The sequence below is a fragment of the Serpula lacrymans genome, assembly GCF_000218685.1.
Source record: "Serpula lacrymans var. lacrymans S7.9 unplaced genomic scaffold SERLAscaffold_10, whole genome shotgun sequence".
Classification (NCBI taxonomy): domain Eukaryota; kingdom Fungi; phylum Basidiomycota; class Agaricomycetes; order Boletales; family Serpulaceae; genus Serpula; species Serpula lacrymans.
The window spans coordinates 228,219-246,162 of NW_006763299.1; the positions used below are offsets into that span (position 1 = coordinate 228,219).

The 17,944-nt window shown below is 47.4% G+C and overlaps 10 protein-coding genes across 10 annotated transcripts; 9 read left to right on the plus strand and 1 right to left on the minus strand.

Annotated features, from left to right (window-relative positions):
* Window positions 1-99: 99 nt before the first annotated feature.
* SERLADRAFT_394798 (uncharacterized protein) lies at window positions 100-651 on the plus strand (the record flags this gene model as incomplete). The annotated part of the gene is made up of 3 exons (XM_007320592.1): window positions 100-302; window positions 356-498; window positions 552-651. Coding segments are annotated over 2 exons (157 nt in total), but the record flags the coding sequence as incomplete, so codon positions are not given.
* A 1,025-nt stretch (window positions 652-1,676) lies between these two features.
* On the plus strand, window positions 1,677-4,346 carry SERLADRAFT_472470 (uncharacterized protein; the record flags this gene model as incomplete). Its single annotated transcript, XM_007320593.1, has 17 exons — window positions 1,677-1,834; window positions 1,886-1,923; window positions 1,973-2,175; window positions 2,242-2,313; window positions 2,369-2,496; window positions 2,564-2,774; window positions 2,836-2,982; window positions 3,036-3,089; window positions 3,156-3,228; window positions 3,295-3,362; window positions 3,419-3,437; window positions 3,495-3,553; window positions 3,610-3,628; window positions 3,681-3,817; window positions 3,909-3,917; window positions 3,980-4,014; window positions 4,073-4,346. 17 exons carry the CDS (start codon window positions 1,719-1,721, stop codon window positions 4,074-4,076), a joined length of 1,392 nt encoding a protein of 463 aa, XP_007320655.1.
* Window positions 4,347-4,466: 120 nt separating this feature from the next.
* Window positions 4,467-6,057, plus strand: SERLADRAFT_472473 (uncharacterized protein; the record flags this gene model as incomplete). The annotated part of the gene is made up of 7 exons (XM_007320594.1): window positions 4,467-4,749; window positions 4,805-4,886; window positions 4,937-5,089; window positions 5,145-5,268; window positions 5,326-5,371; window positions 5,428-5,630; window positions 5,684-6,057. 7 exons carry the CDS (start codon window positions 4,565-4,567, stop codon window positions 6,034-6,036), a joined length of 1,146 nt encoding a protein of 381 aa, XP_007320656.1.
* Window positions 6,058-6,243: 186 nt separating this feature from the next.
* Window positions 6,244-7,522, plus strand: SERLADRAFT_451010 (uncharacterized protein; the record flags this gene model as incomplete). The annotated part of the gene is made up of 5 exons (XM_007320595.1): window positions 6,244-6,358; window positions 6,419-6,573; window positions 6,636-6,717; window positions 6,799-6,823; window positions 6,888-7,522. The coding sequence occupies 5 exons, from the start codon at window positions 6,275-6,277 to the stop codon at window positions 7,445-7,447; spliced, it is 906 nt and encodes a 301-aa protein (XP_007320657.1).
* A 107-nt stretch (window positions 7,523-7,629) lies between these two features.
* SERLADRAFT_416732 (uncharacterized protein) lies at window positions 7,630-8,815 on the minus strand (the record flags this gene model as incomplete). Its single annotated transcript, XM_007320596.1, has 6 exons — window positions 7,630-7,804; window positions 7,855-7,937; window positions 7,993-8,175; window positions 8,231-8,305; window positions 8,354-8,551; window positions 8,603-8,815. 6 exons carry the CDS (start codon window positions 8,772-8,774, stop codon window positions 7,736-7,738), a joined length of 780 nt encoding a protein of 259 aa, XP_007320658.1.
* A 116-nt stretch (window positions 8,816-8,931) lies between these two features.
* Window positions 8,932-10,080, plus strand: SERLADRAFT_472479 (uncharacterized protein; the record flags this gene model as incomplete). Its single annotated transcript, XM_007320597.1, has 5 exons — window positions 8,932-9,274; window positions 9,441-9,584; window positions 9,646-9,756; window positions 9,820-9,975; window positions 10,034-10,080. The coding sequence occupies 4 exons, from the start codon at window positions 8,971-8,973 to the stop codon at window positions 9,900-9,902; spliced, it is 642 nt and encodes a 213-aa protein (XP_007320659.1).
* Window positions 10,081-10,220: 140 nt separating this feature from the next.
* On the plus strand, window positions 10,221-12,497 carry SERLADRAFT_357113 (uncharacterized protein; the record flags this gene model as incomplete). The annotated part of the gene is made up of 9 exons (XM_007320598.1): window positions 10,221-10,433; window positions 10,509-10,567; window positions 10,626-10,883; window positions 10,947-11,084; window positions 11,148-11,396; window positions 11,454-11,560; window positions 11,620-12,005; window positions 12,072-12,166; window positions 12,223-12,497. 7 exons carry the CDS (start codon window positions 10,293-10,295, stop codon window positions 11,691-11,693), a joined length of 1,026 nt encoding a protein of 341 aa, XP_007320660.1.
* A 57-nt stretch (window positions 12,498-12,554) lies between these two features.
* On the plus strand, window positions 12,555-13,351 carry SERLADRAFT_472481 (uncharacterized protein; the record flags this gene model as incomplete). The annotated part of the gene is made up of 3 exons (XM_007320599.1): window positions 12,555-12,683; window positions 12,741-12,873; window positions 12,930-13,351. The coding sequence occupies 3 exons, from the start codon at window positions 12,626-12,628 to the stop codon at window positions 13,168-13,170; spliced, it is 432 nt and encodes a 143-aa protein (XP_007320661.1).
* Window positions 13,352-13,418: 67 nt separating this feature from the next.
* On the plus strand, window positions 13,419-15,119 carry CYT1 (cytochrome c1, component of the mitochondrial respiratory chain; the record flags this gene model as incomplete). The annotated part of the gene is made up of 7 exons (XM_007320600.1): window positions 13,419-13,627; window positions 13,688-13,735; window positions 13,803-13,999; window positions 14,068-14,365; window positions 14,421-14,568; window positions 14,617-14,802; window positions 14,861-15,119. 7 exons carry the CDS (start codon window positions 13,532-13,534, stop codon window positions 14,890-14,892), a joined length of 1,005 nt encoding a protein of 334 aa, XP_007320662.1.
* Window positions 15,120-15,206: 87 nt separating this feature from the next.
* Window positions 15,207-17,507, plus strand: SERLADRAFT_451016 (uncharacterized protein; the record flags this gene model as incomplete). The annotated part of the gene is made up of 10 exons (XM_007320601.1): window positions 15,207-15,351; window positions 15,402-15,542; window positions 15,599-15,631; window positions 15,692-15,971; window positions 16,031-16,108; window positions 16,160-16,294; window positions 16,351-16,419; window positions 16,470-16,599; window positions 16,673-16,880; window positions 16,936-17,507. 10 exons carry the CDS (start codon window positions 15,320-15,322, stop codon window positions 17,150-17,152), a joined length of 1,323 nt encoding a protein of 440 aa, XP_007320663.1.
* Between the last annotated feature and the right edge of the window lie 437 nt (window positions 17,508-17,944).

Genomic DNA, 17,944 nt, shown 5'->3' on the forward strand with positions numbered 1-17,944 from the left:
AATACGGTGACCAAGGGTCAAGACAGGAACACCATAAACATTGTTTCTGGTCACGCCATAAAATTCCAGATGGCAGCAGCATTGGGACGTTCCAACACAGATGAGTCAGAAATTTACGACATTTCAATGAAAAGAGGTTGGCGGCGGGTGATTTCGTGTCGTACGCCCACTGATAGCTACTGTCATGACAGTCATCCAGCGTGGAGGAAAGGGAAACCATGGCGTTGTTGCAGAGCGCATGCAGAAGTCGATACGAGACATGGCTATTCTACATGATCACCGGACGACGTGTTATTCTTGACCTGCAGGGGACAAGATAAGCTTGATGGCTGCAACACTATCGCTCAACACTTACGAAAGCCAGTCAAAGACATTCCATGGAAGAACTCGTCACGTATGTCGAGAGCCCAGACTCTCTCAACTTGTGAAGAATCATTTTGCGACTTTATCCTTGATATTATCACATCCACTGGTCTGGTCTCGCCTTTCTCGGTTTGACTGTATGGAACGTACGAGTGAAGATGACTACACCATTGGGTAATTATATATACCACATATACACTTCTGATAAGAGAATTCAAATGTTTCAGTGCGTTTTGGAGGTCACAGAGGCAGAGGAAGGTGAGGTCCGAGTCTAACGGTGGTGGAACAAGAAAAGCCAGCTGGCAGCGGAACGGATTCAAAGGGAAGATAGCACTTGCCTCTTTTGGCGATACGTGCCGTCACTTGAACCGTCCGTTTCAGTGAAGGCAAGGTTCAGAATTACAATCGCAGTACCGCATTCTCGCTTTCTAACAGCTCTGCTCTCCACAGTAACTTAAGAAAAACAGAACTTTGTTCTTAATCATGCTATCGTGTTTTCGTGCTAACATCCGACTAAAATGCAAAGGACCACACTATTTGACCAACAGGACCACTCTTCATCGCTCTAGGAACGTTTCGTGCTCGTCTGCGCTGGCTTATCCGACCAATCATTTGGCTATCAACATGTCGAAAGATAGTGAACCAATTGAGGTGGGAGAGGAGCATATTAATCTTCAGCCAGGACATGCGGTCATCTCGACTTTTGATCTGTTCAGTATTGGAGGTATGTGTCTATCTCCAGCTTTTGTGCAGGTAGATTAAAGGCCGAGCAGTGGGACCAAGCTCGTCACATACCGTCGGACCCATGCGTGCGGGGAAAATCTTTATCGCCGACTTGCAGGAGCTGGGGCTCTTGGGCAAGGTAAATTTTTATTTTGCGCTGCTGTTGCGAAGTCACTCAAGTCATTCATTTCCACAGGTCAAGACGATCAAAATAGTGCTGTATGTTTCACCATGGCCGCATTATACCTCTATGTAACTATTGACACATTTGACCTGAACTATAGATATGGTTCACTGGCTGCAACAGGTACGTCACTCGTGTTGTCGTTTCAGGTTCTCACTCCATGTCTTCTATTTCCGTTTGGTAGGAAAAGGGTAAGCATCATATGTTATCCTTTACATCATTCACACTCTCATCACCCCAATATCAGCCACCACACGCCGCAAGCCATTTTGCTTGGTCTAGAAGGTAAGTATTCTTGGCCACTTTCACCTTCAGATTTTAATGAATATCCCCTATAATAGGTTCAGACCCAGAAACAATCGATACCGGAACTATACCATCAAGGTATGAGGCTATTGTTACGAACAAAGTACTCCACTTGGGCGGAAAACACCGCATTACCTACGATATGGATCGTGACATGCTCTGGCGTTGGGATCAAGTTCTCAAGACCCACCCCAACGGAATGCGGTTCTCTTGCTTCAACGAGGAAGGTGATCTGTTGGCCACGAACGAGTACTTCAGGTAATAAATCAAACGTGAAGTTCATACCACTTTTATAATGAATGTAATTAGCGTCGGCGGAGGATTCGTGGTGAATGACAAGACGAAAGGTGGTTTTACCTCTTTGTGATCTTAATAATTTCTTGATGTTTGGATTAGTGGATGAGAATCTATTTTACAAAGGCGTCGACAAGAGTGCTGTCCATGGCGCCAGGTTGCACCAGACTCATAGTCTCTCCGAGTCGTTGCCGGAAGGCGCACTTTCAAACAAAGACAATGAAGAGGCATACCAAGACCCTGGTCATCCTCCTTATCCCTTCGAATCCGGAGACAGTCTGCTGGCGTTGACTAAGAAGCATAATGTAAGTGCCTAGTCAATTCACGCTCTATGATGCGCAGGTTACATCAAAAGCACCTTGCTAACTCAGCTGACAATCGCGCAAATTGTTCATGATAACGAACGTTACTTTGGGTTGACAGACGCAGACATAAATGATAGGGTAAAGTTGTTTTGTGTCTTGTTCCTTCACTTCATACCGATTCTTTGTGGCTTAGATCATGCGCATATGGGGCGTCATGGACGATTGCATTCGTACCGGAGTGACAACTGCAGAGAAAACACTGCCTGGACGCTTGAACCTTCGCCGTCGAGCTCCAATGCTGTATAGACGCCTTATGCGAGGGTGCGCAACTCCTTGACCTTGATATCCCATACACTTCTTTAAAGGCTTATTTGTTTCACGCCCTTAGTTTCTATCCTGGTATATCTAGTTCAAACCTTCCCATGATTGGCGCAGGCGCAGATTCTCTCCCAGTCGGCGCCATTGAAGAGCCTGAATCGACGGACAGTCCGTCGTCAACGTCCCACTCCACGAAAGATAATGTCTCAGAACGGAAAGTTTCCAAGCGTTCACCTTGGGTAGTTGGATCTTTTGATCATGCCGTGTTACCTATGCCTCCTGTGAGTTTCTACGAACTGCTGATGCTGCACAAGTCATATCTCAATGGACGGGGGAATATAGCGTAGAACAATGATACCAGCTGTGGATTTCCTCTCCTGTTACGCTATCGCAGTCAACGAAGTCAACGCAGGTGGTGGACGTATTGTGACATCCCCAACTAACGGTGCTGCAGGCGTCATTCCCGCTGTATTGAAATACATAGTCGAGGTCTGTCGTCTTCGCAATCCAATGAAATATTGGACGCTCAGATAGTTCGATAGTTCGTCAGCGATGACCCAGAGAAATCGGTGACCACGTTCCTGCTTACAGCTGCTGTAAGTTATTTTATCCGCCTTGCAGTCCTCTGAATCTCTTAAAAATTTTGGCCGACACCTTGTCAGGCTGTTGGAATGTTGTTCAAGCGAGGGAGCACCATTTCTGCTGCAGAAGGCGGTTGTCAGGCTGAAGTCGGTGGTGAGTTTTCGGATGGATGATATAATAATGGACTTAAACATATTTTAATCTTGTTCAACGATGTAGTTGCGTGTTCTATGGCTAGTGCTGGCTTTGCAGCGTGTATGGGAGCTTCCCCAGAGACAGTGCTGCAGGTTAGCTCGCTTTTTACATTTTTATCGCATCGGAGCTTTATTTCCTCTTGTCTCAGGCCGCAGAAATAGGCATAGGCGAGTCCTCTTTTATCGAGCTCCAGGAAAAAAAAGATAACATAAGGATTACTACAGAGCATAATCTTGGCCTGACATGCGATCCAATTGACGGCCTTGTGCAGGTCCCTTGTATCGTACGATTTTTGTACTAATATTCATCCGTCCCACTTGATGCATACTTTTTTCACAGGAGCGGAATAGTCTAGGAGGTTGGTCCGACGGAAAACCCCTTAAAGCGATATTCTGATGCCCGTTCTGTAGCCGTTAAAGCTGTTACCGCTGCCCAGCTGTCTATGGCAAGCCATGGCGTTTACCGAGTCACTCTGGACGAAGCCATTGAAGCAATGCGACTAACTGCTGCAGACATGAGTGTCAAATACAAAGAAACCAGTCTTTCTGTACGTTAATCTATCCTGACACATGATTGCACCACTGCACTCCTGACCTTTTGTCATTTCCGTACCCCTTTTGGCATTTTCTTATCTTCAGGGGTTGGCGGTAAGCTGTCATCGACATTATCTAGTTTCAACTACTGATCTAAACCACCTGTATCGCGCCAGACTACTGTTAAGATACCGTTGACCGTGCCTGCATGGTGAGTGCAGGCCTATACCTTAATTGGTCTAGCTAGTCTGATGCATTAATTCATTCAGTTGATCTCGCATGATTACCTAGTTTCTTATTGTTATGCTGGACCTTTGCATATAGAGATACGTGGACTTGTAGAGTTTTTTGAAATTTTTGAAATCTCCGTGGAGAATCTTGTGCTCCCAATTCGACGCTATTGTATGCTCATATGATTCTTAGTCTTCCCTTTTTCTGATAGAAGGCATTTACATTGCCGCTGAAATTTTAGATAGATTACCGTCTTTTGTTGTTAGAACTTCTGACTGTGTAATGGACTTTGTTGGAAGGAAGAACGTTCATGACATGTTTTCGGAATTTCCTTGGGACATAGTCATTCGGGGAATGCCGATGCGTCAGACAACGCTAAGTCACGTGACCGCTCACGCGTCTGTCTTGGATCCTACCACCGACTTTGAAGGCGACGAAGGGTTGCAAGTATCTTGTTACTTATATGTCATTGCAGTAAATCAAGTTTCTTCATTTTCAAGTCGCAAGTAAAACAATCTAGTCAGACTAGTATGGACCCTCCATCGCCGTCCCAATTGCCACCTTCATCTTCCAAATATCACCATCCCTACTTTACTCCAGCTGAAGTCGAGTATTTATCTGAAAAGCAAAGAGGAAAGCTCTCTGCCACACAGGAAGAAAAGGCCAGGCAACAGGGTTGTGGATTTATAGAAGCAGTCGGTGCAAAGGTCGGCTTGTAAGTTATGCCCTTAGTGATATATTGGATTCACTAGTTAATATCACAATCCAAGTCCGAGAAAGACGGTTGCAACTGCACAGAACTTATATCACCGTTTCCACTTGTTCTTTCCTCGCAAGGACTTTAACTATCATGTATGTCCACTTGTCATTGCGCTGAGCCGTTCCACTGAGCCGTATTTAAGGATGTGTCTCTGGCTTCGCTTTATGTATCGACCAAGATGCATGACACTCTGAAAAAGCCACGAGAAATCTTGATGGTATCCTACGCAGTGCGGTTTCCTGAACTAGCAGCAAAATCGAAATCTATTGGAGGTGAAATCGATATGGATCCAGCGGTAGGAGCTCGTGTGGTGGTGAACCTGCTGTAGTACTGATCAGATGCTGTCACAGACAGCCGAGCATGATCGTCAACGGCTTTTGGCCGTCGAAAGGCTGATCTTAGAGACGATATGCTTCAATTTCACCTCTAGAATGCCATTCCCTTATGTCATCAAGATCGGGAAAATACTAGGAGGCAAGTATCAGTCTTGCGGATAGCTACAGCTCAAAATTTATGCATACCATGTTTTAGCATCGAAAAAGATGATCAAGCTGGCCTGGCGTTTGACTGTGGATAGGTGGGTACACTGATATTTTCTGCTTCAGGTAATTTTCTAACCGTAGCTATGATCAGTCATCGCACTCTTGTCCCTATACAGTATCCTCCACATGTTGTAGCTTTGGGATGTTTGTATACTGCTTCTCTACTTTCCTCTATCGACCCTTCTCTCCTCCCAGACCAGTCGAGTGCGAACGATGGCACAAAAATCTCTGGTATACTCGGTAAAAAGGGCGGCTGGGAGCAGAAATTTGTGGCTCAAGTTGAAGATTTGGAAGGTACCGCGCTTTCAAAATATCCAGAGTGCCTCTTCTAAACCCCTATCTGATAGAAATCGCACACACTCTCATTGACCTTCTGATACAAGCGGCTCAAAACCCATCTGCTAACACGTCACCCAGTACACCACAGTCGCCTTCACCTCACCCGTCGCCTCGAAATCAGCATTTTTCTGCAAACGCCCCGTACACTCAGCTCCCACCTGTACCATACAAAGCGGATCAACTGATGCGGCTGAAAATTCTTATGCGAGAGACTGAGTATCCAGCTCTACCGCGACAACCACTGGGTAATGCAGACCCTAGTGCACTGTATAGTGGAGACGATGTTGCATTGTTGGGCCGGAATGAGGGCACTGTAAGGTTTCTTTTTGGGCCTCCCGCTGTTGTAGGACAGGGCGTGTAATATAACTTGTTTAGTTTGCTGCTGGTCTACGTGGGAAGGGGCGGTACTTTAGTGGAGCTATGACCTGCAGTGGTATATCCACTAGGGAGTTAGCGCTGGAGAAAAATCTTAGTCTAAGTCCAATGGTCTCCTGAGTTTGAAGTCACAAAACGTAATCCGTCACCAGCCCAGCTACAGCATTCTAGATACTTAACCTGAGCAGTCACGACCTTTATTGATACTTTTCCATTGACAGGTCATGTCAGATTCTCAGAACAATGAACTCCTGAATAGCAATGAACAAGTGGTTTTGGTCTTGGTGGGACTGATCGCATCCGGAAAGGCACGCTTTTCCTTAATATTTCACGTCTATATCGCTGAAATATATATTTTCCTCATTCAGTCAACATTTGCCGAGGCACTTGAACAGCACTTCCCTAATGTTCGCCGATGCAATCAAGATGACCTGGGAAGCAGACAGAAAGTGGAGGCTTTAGCCCGCCGATGTCTTCGTCAGGGTCTGTCTGTTTGTATTGATCGCACCAACTTCGATGCATCGTAAGTAGAGGAGAACAAATACAGTAACACGGAGGATATTGACAGCATGCGAACTATCACAGGCAGAGGTCCTACTGGATCAATATCGCTCGCGAGTTTCCCGGAATATCCGTCTGGGTTATTGTCTTTGACTGCCCCCAATCAGTGAGTACTAGCTCCATAAGCACTCATTGCGGTTGTATGTGGGAGGCTAGCGCGCTTTTGCTAATTGTGTTCTTGTTTCAGGTATGTGCTTCCCGTCTTCGAGAACGTATGTATAGGACGTGCACCGGTTTATTTGCTTTCCCCACCGTGATTGAACAATACTTTTGCAGGAACTGTACATCCAACTATCAAAGATTATGAACACGGCCTTTCTATTCTTTCACGATTCGCCTCGGACTTCAAGTCCCCGTCGCCGAACGAAGGACATGACTGTATCATATATTTGCGTCCGTCAGACCATCCGTCATCGACGTATACACGCGCCGATATATCTTCCATAATCAGGCGGGTACGCTCTTCGCCAGCTGCGCGAGGAATGAGTCAAAGTCAATTACGACCCTTAACTTCGTTCACTCCTCGTGGCGCATACTCTGCACACAGTAATCAATCTTATACCCATTTTGACCGTCAAGTTTCGACAGCTCGTGGGCATGGCTTCCCTTACTCGCGCGGCAGTGCGCCCAGGAGAGGCTTGGCCCCCCGCTATCAGTCATCTCCAAGGTACATGGGTCGTGGTCACCAAAACGGTATAGGTCAAGGAGACACGTTCGGACTGAGATCCGATGATCCTTCTGGAAGCTTGAATTGGCGAGCCAGAAAGGATGACACGAGAATATCAGGAGAGTCATCTAAGAGACCTGATAGCGGTTCTGTCAGCGATCGTATATGAAATACCGTAGCCATATTTCCTGGGCATTTCCGTCGGACGATTGCACATGTGCCAATAATTCATGGAAAAGTAGGGCAGTGCCCAAATGTAGAGGCGCTGAAAAATGCCACTATATGGGTGGCTTATTATCTCATACGGCACATTGATTGAAGCGTGAACAACACGCCCAGCCTACCCATTTTGCAATCTGCACATCAAAATATCGACATACGAAGGTTCCTGACATTTAAAGGCGGAAAGTCATATTCTTACATGAGCCTGCAGGTGAGCCATCACGACATTTAGACGTCACGAGCCCGACTTCTTCGTATCGTCTTCCGCAGCTTTCATCTTTTGCCCCAGGATCTTTGCGCTGACCTTTATTGCGAAGATGAGTCGGAGTGCGCTTACAAAACACGACAGCTTACGTTGCGGATATGCATAACAGCACGCTCGACGCCGAATTCCTTGCTGCGTGTGTACTGCTTGAGGGCTTCCTCGAGCTGTCCAGCTGAGCAGAACAGTTAATTATAGGAACAATAAGAGCAAGGCAAAACGCGACTGACTGGCTTCCAGAACAGCGGCGAGATTGAAAGCAATCTCAGGGTCTTCGGGTGAGAGTGAAGCCGCGATGCTGAAAACAATAGTGAGGGACAAGCAAGAAGCCTGAAAGGGATGTACGTGCTGTAAATGGTGAAGAGCAAGGTCGGGCCGAGAGACAGGAGAAATTATGTATGCACTCGCGAGATCTTTAGAGTGAGCGTTAGTAGGTGCTGAGACAGCATGCATGATTCATATACGGACTTGTATGAGCATCAGCGCTAGCTGGTTGAAGTGCTATTGATTCTTTCCATGCGGTGATGGCTTCATCGAATTCCTCTGGCAATAGATAAGCCACCTGGCCGTTTTGAGAAAGAATGGACATACTGAGATGATAATGAGTCACGCCCAAATTAAAGAGCGAGCTTGCGTTGCGTTTGATGTCAACGCTTCGTTTGTAGAGAGCTTTGGCGGCTTGCACGTCGCCTTCTTCGAGTTTTTGGGTTCCCTGTTCGAGACACTGCATTGCCTCTGCGTCTGCGGGGTCAGAGGTAGATGACTGGGGGGTTGTCGAGGTTGCCCATCCTGTTGGAAGTGTCACGCTGGAGTGTGCTATGTGCTACCTGACAGACGTACTCCTGTGTGTTTTGCTGGCGCGTGCACGCGTATGGGAGGTGAGCCTGTCAGTGGACGCTGTATGTAACGATGCTACACGGCAGAACCAGCTCGCATTGGGTGGTGCTGGTGCCCTAGTCCTTGTTGACACGCCAGCGAACCTAGCTACAGCTCGCAAGCCAAAAGAGTGCATCCCAATTGTTCAGAGCTGAAAAGGCAAATTGGCTCGGACGCGGCTCGCTCTCTTCCGCTTTGGGCACGTTACTCCCACAGATTCCCACGCTCCCTCTCCGGGTCTTCGCGCCCTTCCAAGTTCCAAAATTTCAAGCAGCTTTCGCAAGCCCATCGCTGTTGTCCCCGTCCTCAAGCATCACAGGCTCTCCTGAACCATGTCCTCCACAGACTCTCAGAACAACGCTTCGACGTCTCAGGACCCTGCAGACTTCATCCGTTCTGCTACTTTTTCTCGCGATGGCCACGCCCCCGTCGACAGTGCTGTTACTGCTAATGACTTCCTTTTGGGCGCCTACGACCCAGCAAAATTACATCCAATGGCACAACTTAGTGATAAATTAGACTATCTATTACTAGATGATGATAAGACGAGCGAGTTACCAGGGGCTGGAACTGCTATTCCTTCTCGGGGTTGGAGTGATGACCTGTGCTATGGAACCGGCACCATGTACCTCAGTGGTAAGTGGCCCTCTCATTCGGCTCACGCCCATGAGTCTTGCTCTCTTGTCTCGTGTTTCTTTTCTCCACGTATCGCCCTTCTCTCACCTTATCTTACTGTTCCAATCTCCTTCTTGGGCCATCCTTATTGTTTTCGTTTTGTCACATGCTCACTCATCTATCCCAGGTCTGGCCCTGGGTGGTGTTTGGGGTGTGAGCGAAGGCGCTCGAAGACCACTAGCCGTGTCAAACGCGCGACTCCGGATCAACAGCGTCCTCAACGCTGTCACGAGAAGGGGGACCTTCATAGGTAACTCGGCTGGCGTGCTAGGTAGGCCCCCATTCTTGTCGGAACGCATGCCTGGTTATGTTATTGACATCGATCGTTTTAGCCTTGGCTTATAATGGGATCAACTCGACGATAGATTCTGTGCGAGGAAAACATGACACAATCGGCAGCATGGCCGCTGGTGCGCTCACAGGCGGACTGTTCAAGTCGACAGGTACAAATTTGTCCATTTGCGCGTCTGCTTTACGTGTCTAAAACTAATGGAAACATGTGTTAGCCGGAGTGAAGCCTGCTATCGCAGCAGCAACGTTTATATCGGGACTGGCAGGAGTATGGAGCTACGTGAAGAAGAGCGTATGATTGCCCTTTGTAATATAGATCACTATAATATTTTTTCTCGTTTACCAGGCTTCTCGACATGAATGTCGTCAATGTAAGCGTCTTCCATAGAATTCACAGGGAGCTATTACTAGCATGTTGATCATGTACAGAGAAGGACCCGTATATTGGCCGAACGGGCTATGGCCAAATCGGTCACATAGAGATCTGTCAAACTTTTTGGACTTTTGAGATTGATTCATCTATCTTCCTTTGCCCCCGAGCTCCGCTTTCTGGAAATGAGTGGGTATAATCACGATCGTACACATAAAATGCATAAATGACCCACTTCTGCTGCTCGATATTTCTGGTTTCCCCTGTCGGGGTATATCGCCTGTCCTTCACATCAGGCAATCATCCGCCGCATTACCAATGCCTGGCCGTTCAATCGAAAGTAACTATTGGTCCAAGCAGCCCTCGCGTGAAAAGGTATTCTCTAGGAATGTCTCTCCCTTCGACCCCTCTATAAGTCGCGATGAGCCTTCACTCCCGAGCCCCACCGCTCACCACACCGTCAGTATCCTTCCTTTGTCTTCTGTTTGTTTTTCCATCATGACACAACTCTATTGTTGACGATACCCTCCGCAGTGCTTGCATCGAATAATACATCCGATCAAACAGGTCAGCCATAAAAATTGTACATCACGGTACGTGGCTTCTATCTGCCCCAGACGACGCTCACCTGATTTTGCTGAACATATGCAGGGTATTATCAGATACACCGTGTATTTGCGACGGTGCTCAACGTGCATCTCCTGCTGCTACTAGTACCAGCGACCAGTCAAGTACTCAATCTCCACCCACGCCTTGGAGCTTGCCTTCCCAGACGTCGCCCAGCAATGGGCGCAGTACCCCATGGAATCAGGCTGGCTCCGATGGCCGCGCTACTCCCTCACCAATTCTATATCCTCCTACACAGTCTCGTCCTCAGCATTCCTCTTTCCTGAATGACAACCAGACGAAGCAAGTATATTTTTTATTCAATTCACAACGCATCACCACAATGACCTCTAACATAACCTAAAGATCCTATTACCTAGATGTAGTGCAACACCCACAACGCACGGCAGAATTTGGATCCGCTAGTCTCTCTCGATTGCCGTTAGCGCCGCCTATCGTCGTACAGCTCATAGTGCGAGATCGCTTCGGAAATTCTATAATTCCGTAAGTTGTCATCCAGACCGACAGTACGGTATGATGCGCTAAGCTGACAGCTCTATATGCCAGTGAGATGGAACTGCCATTCTTGATCGCACATTTGTCACTTTTTACGGATGATGGGAGGCCGTTGGACGTCGGTTCCTCTCCGACTGGTGAGGTCCCTCCGCGAAGGCTACTCTATGGGAACCTAGTCGCCTCGCCGCAAAAGCTAAGAGACTTGCAAGGACGACTTGGACTGTATTTTCTGTTCTCGGATGTGAGCATTCGCTGGAGAGGTCGCTTCCAACTGGGGATTGCGTTGTTGCGAATATCAGAGTAAGCAGACACGAGGAGCTGCCGCTATTCCTTTCTGAGTTGTGCCTTTGTTTGCAGGACGGACCCTTCTGGCGCTATGAGCATCGCGGAGCACGGGACAGTTCTCGCTCAAGCACGTACACGACCTTTTGACGTTCTCGCACATGAAAACTACGTTGCACCCTGCAAGTCCAATGACCCTCATTTTTAAAAATCAGTTAGAGCTGACCGCGTATCATTACAGCCCAAACCCGTCTAACGCAATGCTTTCTCCGCCAAGGTGCACGAATTCATGCCTTTACGCCCAATATGTCTTAGACCTTAGATATTCGTACTTGTCGCTCCGGGTCACTCGCATTTCCACGCCTTTGCCATCTTTTTTTATTAAATGTACTAATGTACATAATTGTGTCACGTTTCGTTCATTCTTGCTATGGGCATTTGTTATCTCTCATTATTATTTTTCTTGAAACTTTTTCGATTGTGGTGCGACTTGAGAAGTGAAGTGTGGTGCGAGCATTTTGATGATGATAAGAACGAATTCGAAGATGGGCTTAACGAAGGCTCCACATGAGACTTGAGCTTGAACCATTCAATCGTTGCGCTTGTACGGCTACACTTGCGGTTACGCTGGCACATCCGGGGAAACAAAGTTCAACGAAGAGCATTAAGGTAATAAGGAGAGAGATATCGAACTTGCTATTGTCACACAAGGTTTGGCCGGACATAACTGTTAAAGTAAATCGAACTCATTCTGTCTTGCAGTGATCTTAACAATGCCAGCTTCTGATCTGGGATGAGAAGATATCCGAGATAGTGGTGAGATAAGGTCAACGTTGAGAAATACCAAATTCAAAAGAAGGATTCCTCGCAGCTACTTCGAGCGAGCGTCGCTACATGTGAGCTCGACGTCTTCCCGTGTTGGAGTAGTAGACACTTGGACTCCAGGCAAGTACAGTTGTCCTTCATCACGTTGGTGCGGTGAGGCATAGGATTTCGGTATCAAAAGGAAAGTAAAAGTGCATAGATTTAGGGTGCAAAGCGGGGTCGTATGGCCATGCTGCGGTGTGGTAGCACTGCTGCTATGACATCGAGGCGCAGGTCCAAGCGCAGTCTCGCGCAGCTCTGCGTGACGCGGCGGGGCTGTGACGACACGAGGACCGTGCGAAGAAAATTGTCGGTTCATTTTCTCAAATACAAGTCAGCCGTTCACCTGCTCAACAACACATCTACGCCCTCTTTACGCACTCATGTCGAACAAAGATTATTACGGCCAACAGCAACAACAACCTTACTATCCCCCACAGGGTATGTAGCCTGTAACCTGATTTTTTTGTAGGCGGGTCGTCCTGACAGTGCATACAGGCCCACCACCAGGGCAGGGTGGCTATTACCCTCAGCAACCTCCGCAATCGTACCAAGGGTACGGTCCCCAGCCTGGCTATGGCGGCGGCCAGCCCGGTTACCAACCTCAACCACCACCTCAAACTGTTTATGTGTAAGTGACCTGTGGTGTTTGAACCGACAACGATAAGTAAACGAGTGGTTCTCTAGACAACAACCTCAGCAGCAAGGAGGGGGCGGAGGCGGCATGGGATGTATGGCATGCTTAGCAGGAGCCTGTCTTTGCTGCTGTGCAGAGGGTTTGTTTTTTCTCTGTGATCGAGTGACACTTGCTCACGTCCGCTTCAGAGGCCCTTTGCGACTGTCTACTGTAAGATGGCAACAAACCCAAATATACGGGATGGGTTTTCCTTGTGCGAGGGCTGAGTTACACTATCTGTCACCTTTTTGATTTTGTATACTTTGGACGGTACTCTGTCTGCACGAACATTTATACTTTCTATATTCCCGATAGTATGTTATAGCGCTGTTGAGTGCCTGAGGGCATGGTTAAGACCTTGGTTAGGATGTGTCAGCCACGTCTGAAGTGCAGGTTCACTACAGTACCAATATAAACTGTGTTTATTCGCAAATGACTGAAAGTGAGACTGTTAAATATATCTGATAAGTGGAAATGTCATGGTCGATGGAGAAGTGTATCGGCTGTCATCGCAGATTCGGGTTCGACTCCGGTTCGTTCCGCTAAGAGGTGGTAGTTACGCGTGACGGTGTTACTTCTTCTTCACCTTGCTCTCGAAAATCCTCAAACTAAAATGTTGTCGAGGCTGCCCTTGAGTGCCCTCAAGAATGCTGGTGCGTTCGGGGCATCCCGCTCGACCCTTCAAGCTGCAGGAGCGCGTTCGTTCACGGTGAGCAGCTCGTCTTTCAAACCTCAAATCATCATATTCACTTTCCTCATCAACCGACAGCGGGTCCGTTTTGCTTCGTCCAGCTCTGGAGCTTCGAATGCCTTCCAAGTGCGCGAACCATATCTCACTGCTTAGCTATACATACATCCTCATTTTTTTCTGTTCGAAAATACAGTCTTTGATCAACTCTCGCGCGTCACTGGTCTCCGCTACTCTTTTCTCCGCTGGGTCGATAGCTTGGTACACCTATCTCTACGGCTCACTGCCTTTCGTCGGAGAGGTACATGCCAACTCGCCAGCGGAAGATGGTTTACATCCCGGCGTATACCCCTGGCCTCATAAGGGTCTCTTCGACACCTTTGATCATGCCAGGTATGTCCGCGTTAACTGCCTCGCAAAAGTGCCCTAGCCATCCTATCATCTTATCTTTCTACTCGTAGCATTCGACGAGGTTATCAGGTCTACCGTGAGGTTTGTGCCGCCTGCCACTCTCTTGATCGTATCGCTTGGCGCAACCTTGTTGGCGTCTCCCATACCGCCGATGAGGTAAAAGCCATGGCGGAAGAGGTCGAATACCAGGACGGCCCAGACGACAACGGCGAGATGTTCCAACGACCTGGAAAACTCTCTGATTACATGCCTCCACCCTACCCTAACGAAGAGGCCGCTCGTGCTGGAAACGCAGGTGCACTGCCTCCGGACTTGAGTTTAATCATCAAAGCTCGTCATGGCGGTCCTGTATGTATCTCTAGGCTTTATCTGTGCTGGCACTTGAAGTCTGACCATATCCTAGGATTACGTTTTCTCCCTGCTTACTGGCTACATCGATCCTCCCGCAGGTATCGAAGTTCGTGATGGGATGAACTACAACCCGTACTTCCCTAGTGGTGCCATCTCCATGGCACGTTTGCTGTTCGACGGTTTGGTTGAGTACGACGATGGTAAAGTTGGATAACTGCTGAAAAGATTGCGTATTGACATTATCGTAGGAACCCCCGCCACCACCTCCCAGATGGCCAAGGATGTCGTGACCTTCTTAAATTGGGCCTCTGAACCCGAGCACGATGAACGCAAGAGATTGGGTGTCAAGGCTGTTGTTATCTTTTCGTCGCTGTTTGCGATCAGCATCTACGTGAAGCGATTCAAGTGGGCTTTGGTCAAGAGCAGGAAAATCGGTGAGTTGATCAAGTGTTTGTTTCCAAATCTGCACGGCAAGCTGATAATATTGTTCAGTCTACAACCCACCGGCGGATAAAGCTCACTAGATCGCCATGCATAGAGCATAAGCGCTTCCCCTAGAACTTTGCTACGGTTATGTTGGGATGTTTATTACATCTTTTATAATGAGAGCCACTTACTGTGAAGAAGAATCACTCCTCTTGCTCTGTGTGTGCATGTGGATAGCGAACATGGTGATGGTAGTGGTTCAAGTTGTCTATATAACGTTTCTGAGTAATAGAATGCTACCTGAGAAATCGTTTATCCTGCCCTTGCGAGTCGATAGCGTGGGAACATCAGCTGAGTGGAAGTCACGAAGCTGTGGCAGCGGCGGCCACTGTCTACTGCTACACTCAGACTGCTTATTATTATCATTGGCCCCTTCTACTCCACTATACCAACCGAAAACATAACCAGAGCTACTCTTCTTACCCCAGCCTCTTATATCATCGCTTTTCTCGTACAACATACGCCATGTCAACTGAATCGTGGCCTCCTCAGCTAAAGTGAGCCCACGGCGACCTCGTGTTTTTATAGCATCGCTCATTGCTTTTAGGGAATGGGTAGCAAAATGTTTGGGCCAGATGTCCGATTCCAATAGACCAGAAGCGCAGGCGGAACTAAGACAGGTAATTGCTGACGCTTTCACCGCAAAGACCCTCTGGACGACAGACTGGACTGCCATTCAACTGCAAAGGTATGTCTCTTAATCCACGAGCATGTGATGAGCTGATATCAGTCATTCCAACCCAGCCTAGCGCCCAAACCCGCTTTGAAACGCAAGATGTATGTGCTGTACTTCCCTGTGAACTCTATGGAAATAGTTGCTAAACAGGTGCTTTTCAGAAATGATAGTCCTGTGATGAACAAGAAGAGCAAGAAAAACGCTATGAAAAATGCAGCTTCACATGTCACGGATATGAATGATCAAGCAGCTCTTAATCGCAGGGCACAACGTTTTCAGAGAGAACATGAGATCGAGAGGCAGAAATCCTTCCGCGGTAATGGCAGTCAGCTATCAGTCACGGCGAATCCTCAGAATGCTCACTTGTTCAATCGGATACATGCACGTTCGATGTCACCCTCTCCTTATGGAGGGAACCCCGATGATCCGGAGGCTGATCCTGTGCGCACTGGACTTTTGTATGATGTTTGATGATCTAGATGTTGATTTTTGTCTTGTAGAATGTCCCCAATTGGGACAAGTTTACTATCGTTGGAACAAGTCAAGAACTCTTCAAGGATTATCTACGGCTCACTTCAGTTAGTGTTTAATTAGAGCGTCCTAGTCTCGATACTTACATTCGCTTCCAGGAACCCAGACCGGAAACTATTCGCCCATATCACGTTCTAGTGCGAACACTCGTTGAACTGAAACAACGCTGGAAGGATAAAGCATCCTACGAATGGATATGTAATCAATTCAAGAGTCTTCGACAAGATCTCACAGTGCGTCATTTACTTATTGAACGTTAACGTTGGGCTCTGCATTTCTGTCATCGCAGGTACAACGAATAAAAAATGAATTCACAGTGCAAGTATATGAAATACATGCACGCATGGCTTTGGAGAGTGTAAGTCACACTAATACCCCGCTATTGATGCTCAAAGGAGCTCCTTTCAGATCGATATGCGAGAGTACAGTCAATGTCAAGCAGCTTTGAAGATACTTTATGAATTAGGCATTCCCGGCAAAGTGGAAGAGTTCACGGCCTATCGCATATTGATGCTGTTACATGGCCGCAATAAAAGTGGTGGGTCAAGACTTTTTACTAGCTGGTGTTGTCCACTGAAAAAAAAATCTTGTGTATTCCATTCCATCGACAGAATTGAATCTTTTCGTAGGTCAACTAACCCCCAGGCAGAAAGTGGATCCGGCAGTGCAGCATGCCCTTCAAGTGCAACGTGCACTATCGATGGGCAACTACCATGCTTTTTTTGAAAAGTACTTGAATGCTCCAAATATGGGCGCGTATATTATGGATCATTTCATAGACAGAGAGAGAGTAAAAGCTCTCATGGTTATCACCAAAGCGTACGTTACCCCGTTTTGCTACTCTGGCCCGAGTCTTATCACCTTTCTCCCTCAGATATAAAACGATACCTCTCTCATTCATTCAAAACCAATTGGCATTCGAAACGTTAACTGAAGCTCGTAAATTCTTGTCCGATCACCAAGCTGCGTTCTTCACGGACCCAAGCAGACCCGATCGTGATAAAATTCTAGACTGCAAACCTCCCTCTACACTCTTACCACAAGTGCTCGAGGAGAAATACCGAAAGATATCCATCAAGGGTGCTGTATAGTGATCCATTTTTCCTGCGTCGTTTTTTCGATCTACTTTTCCTTCTGCCATCTCTGGTCTGCCCATCCACTGGTAATCTCTTCGCTTGATCCGCTTCGTATTGGCTTCCCAAGAGATGCTGAACAAAGGAATCGTGTGTGGGTTTTACTCCTGCCGCGTACACGGCTCACATTCGGGTGTTCTTGTGCCGGTCCAACACAATCTGGTATTATGTCCATTCTTGTTTTGAACTGCATTGAAGAACTGGCTGTGAGTCTGGAGGCCAGGTTCGAGAGGGGGGGGGGTGGATTTGGTAAGGCGTATCTTGTAATGATTTTTTTTCGATAGTCGGAAATACTATTTACTTTTTGAATGTCTGTCAGCACTTATTTAAGCAGAAAAAATCTCTCAAGTTCAGGGACGTGATTAACGCCAGTTGTAGGCCGATGACCGATGAATACGGCAGGGTCACTTGGAGCTGCGTTTGGTATGGGAAATCAGGGCCGTATGCTTATTTCAAAACTCTTCTGACAGGGGCTTCCGGACAGGTATGAGTCCTGTGTATTCATTATCATCATCTGCACACAGCCCACCGCCACAACATGCCTCTGTCGAGAGACATTCACTGATTGATGGTCGCATTGCATGACTCTCCAACGCTTCATTTCTTCATCCTCTGTTTTATCAGATGTGAAGCTTCATTTCAGCCAATCCAGTCAAGGTAACAACCGCCCTGACTGTTTGTTGATAGGTCAAACATGAGGCAAGGTTAGCTATACAAACTACTTTGTGTGTAACTGCTGTCAAGTTTGAT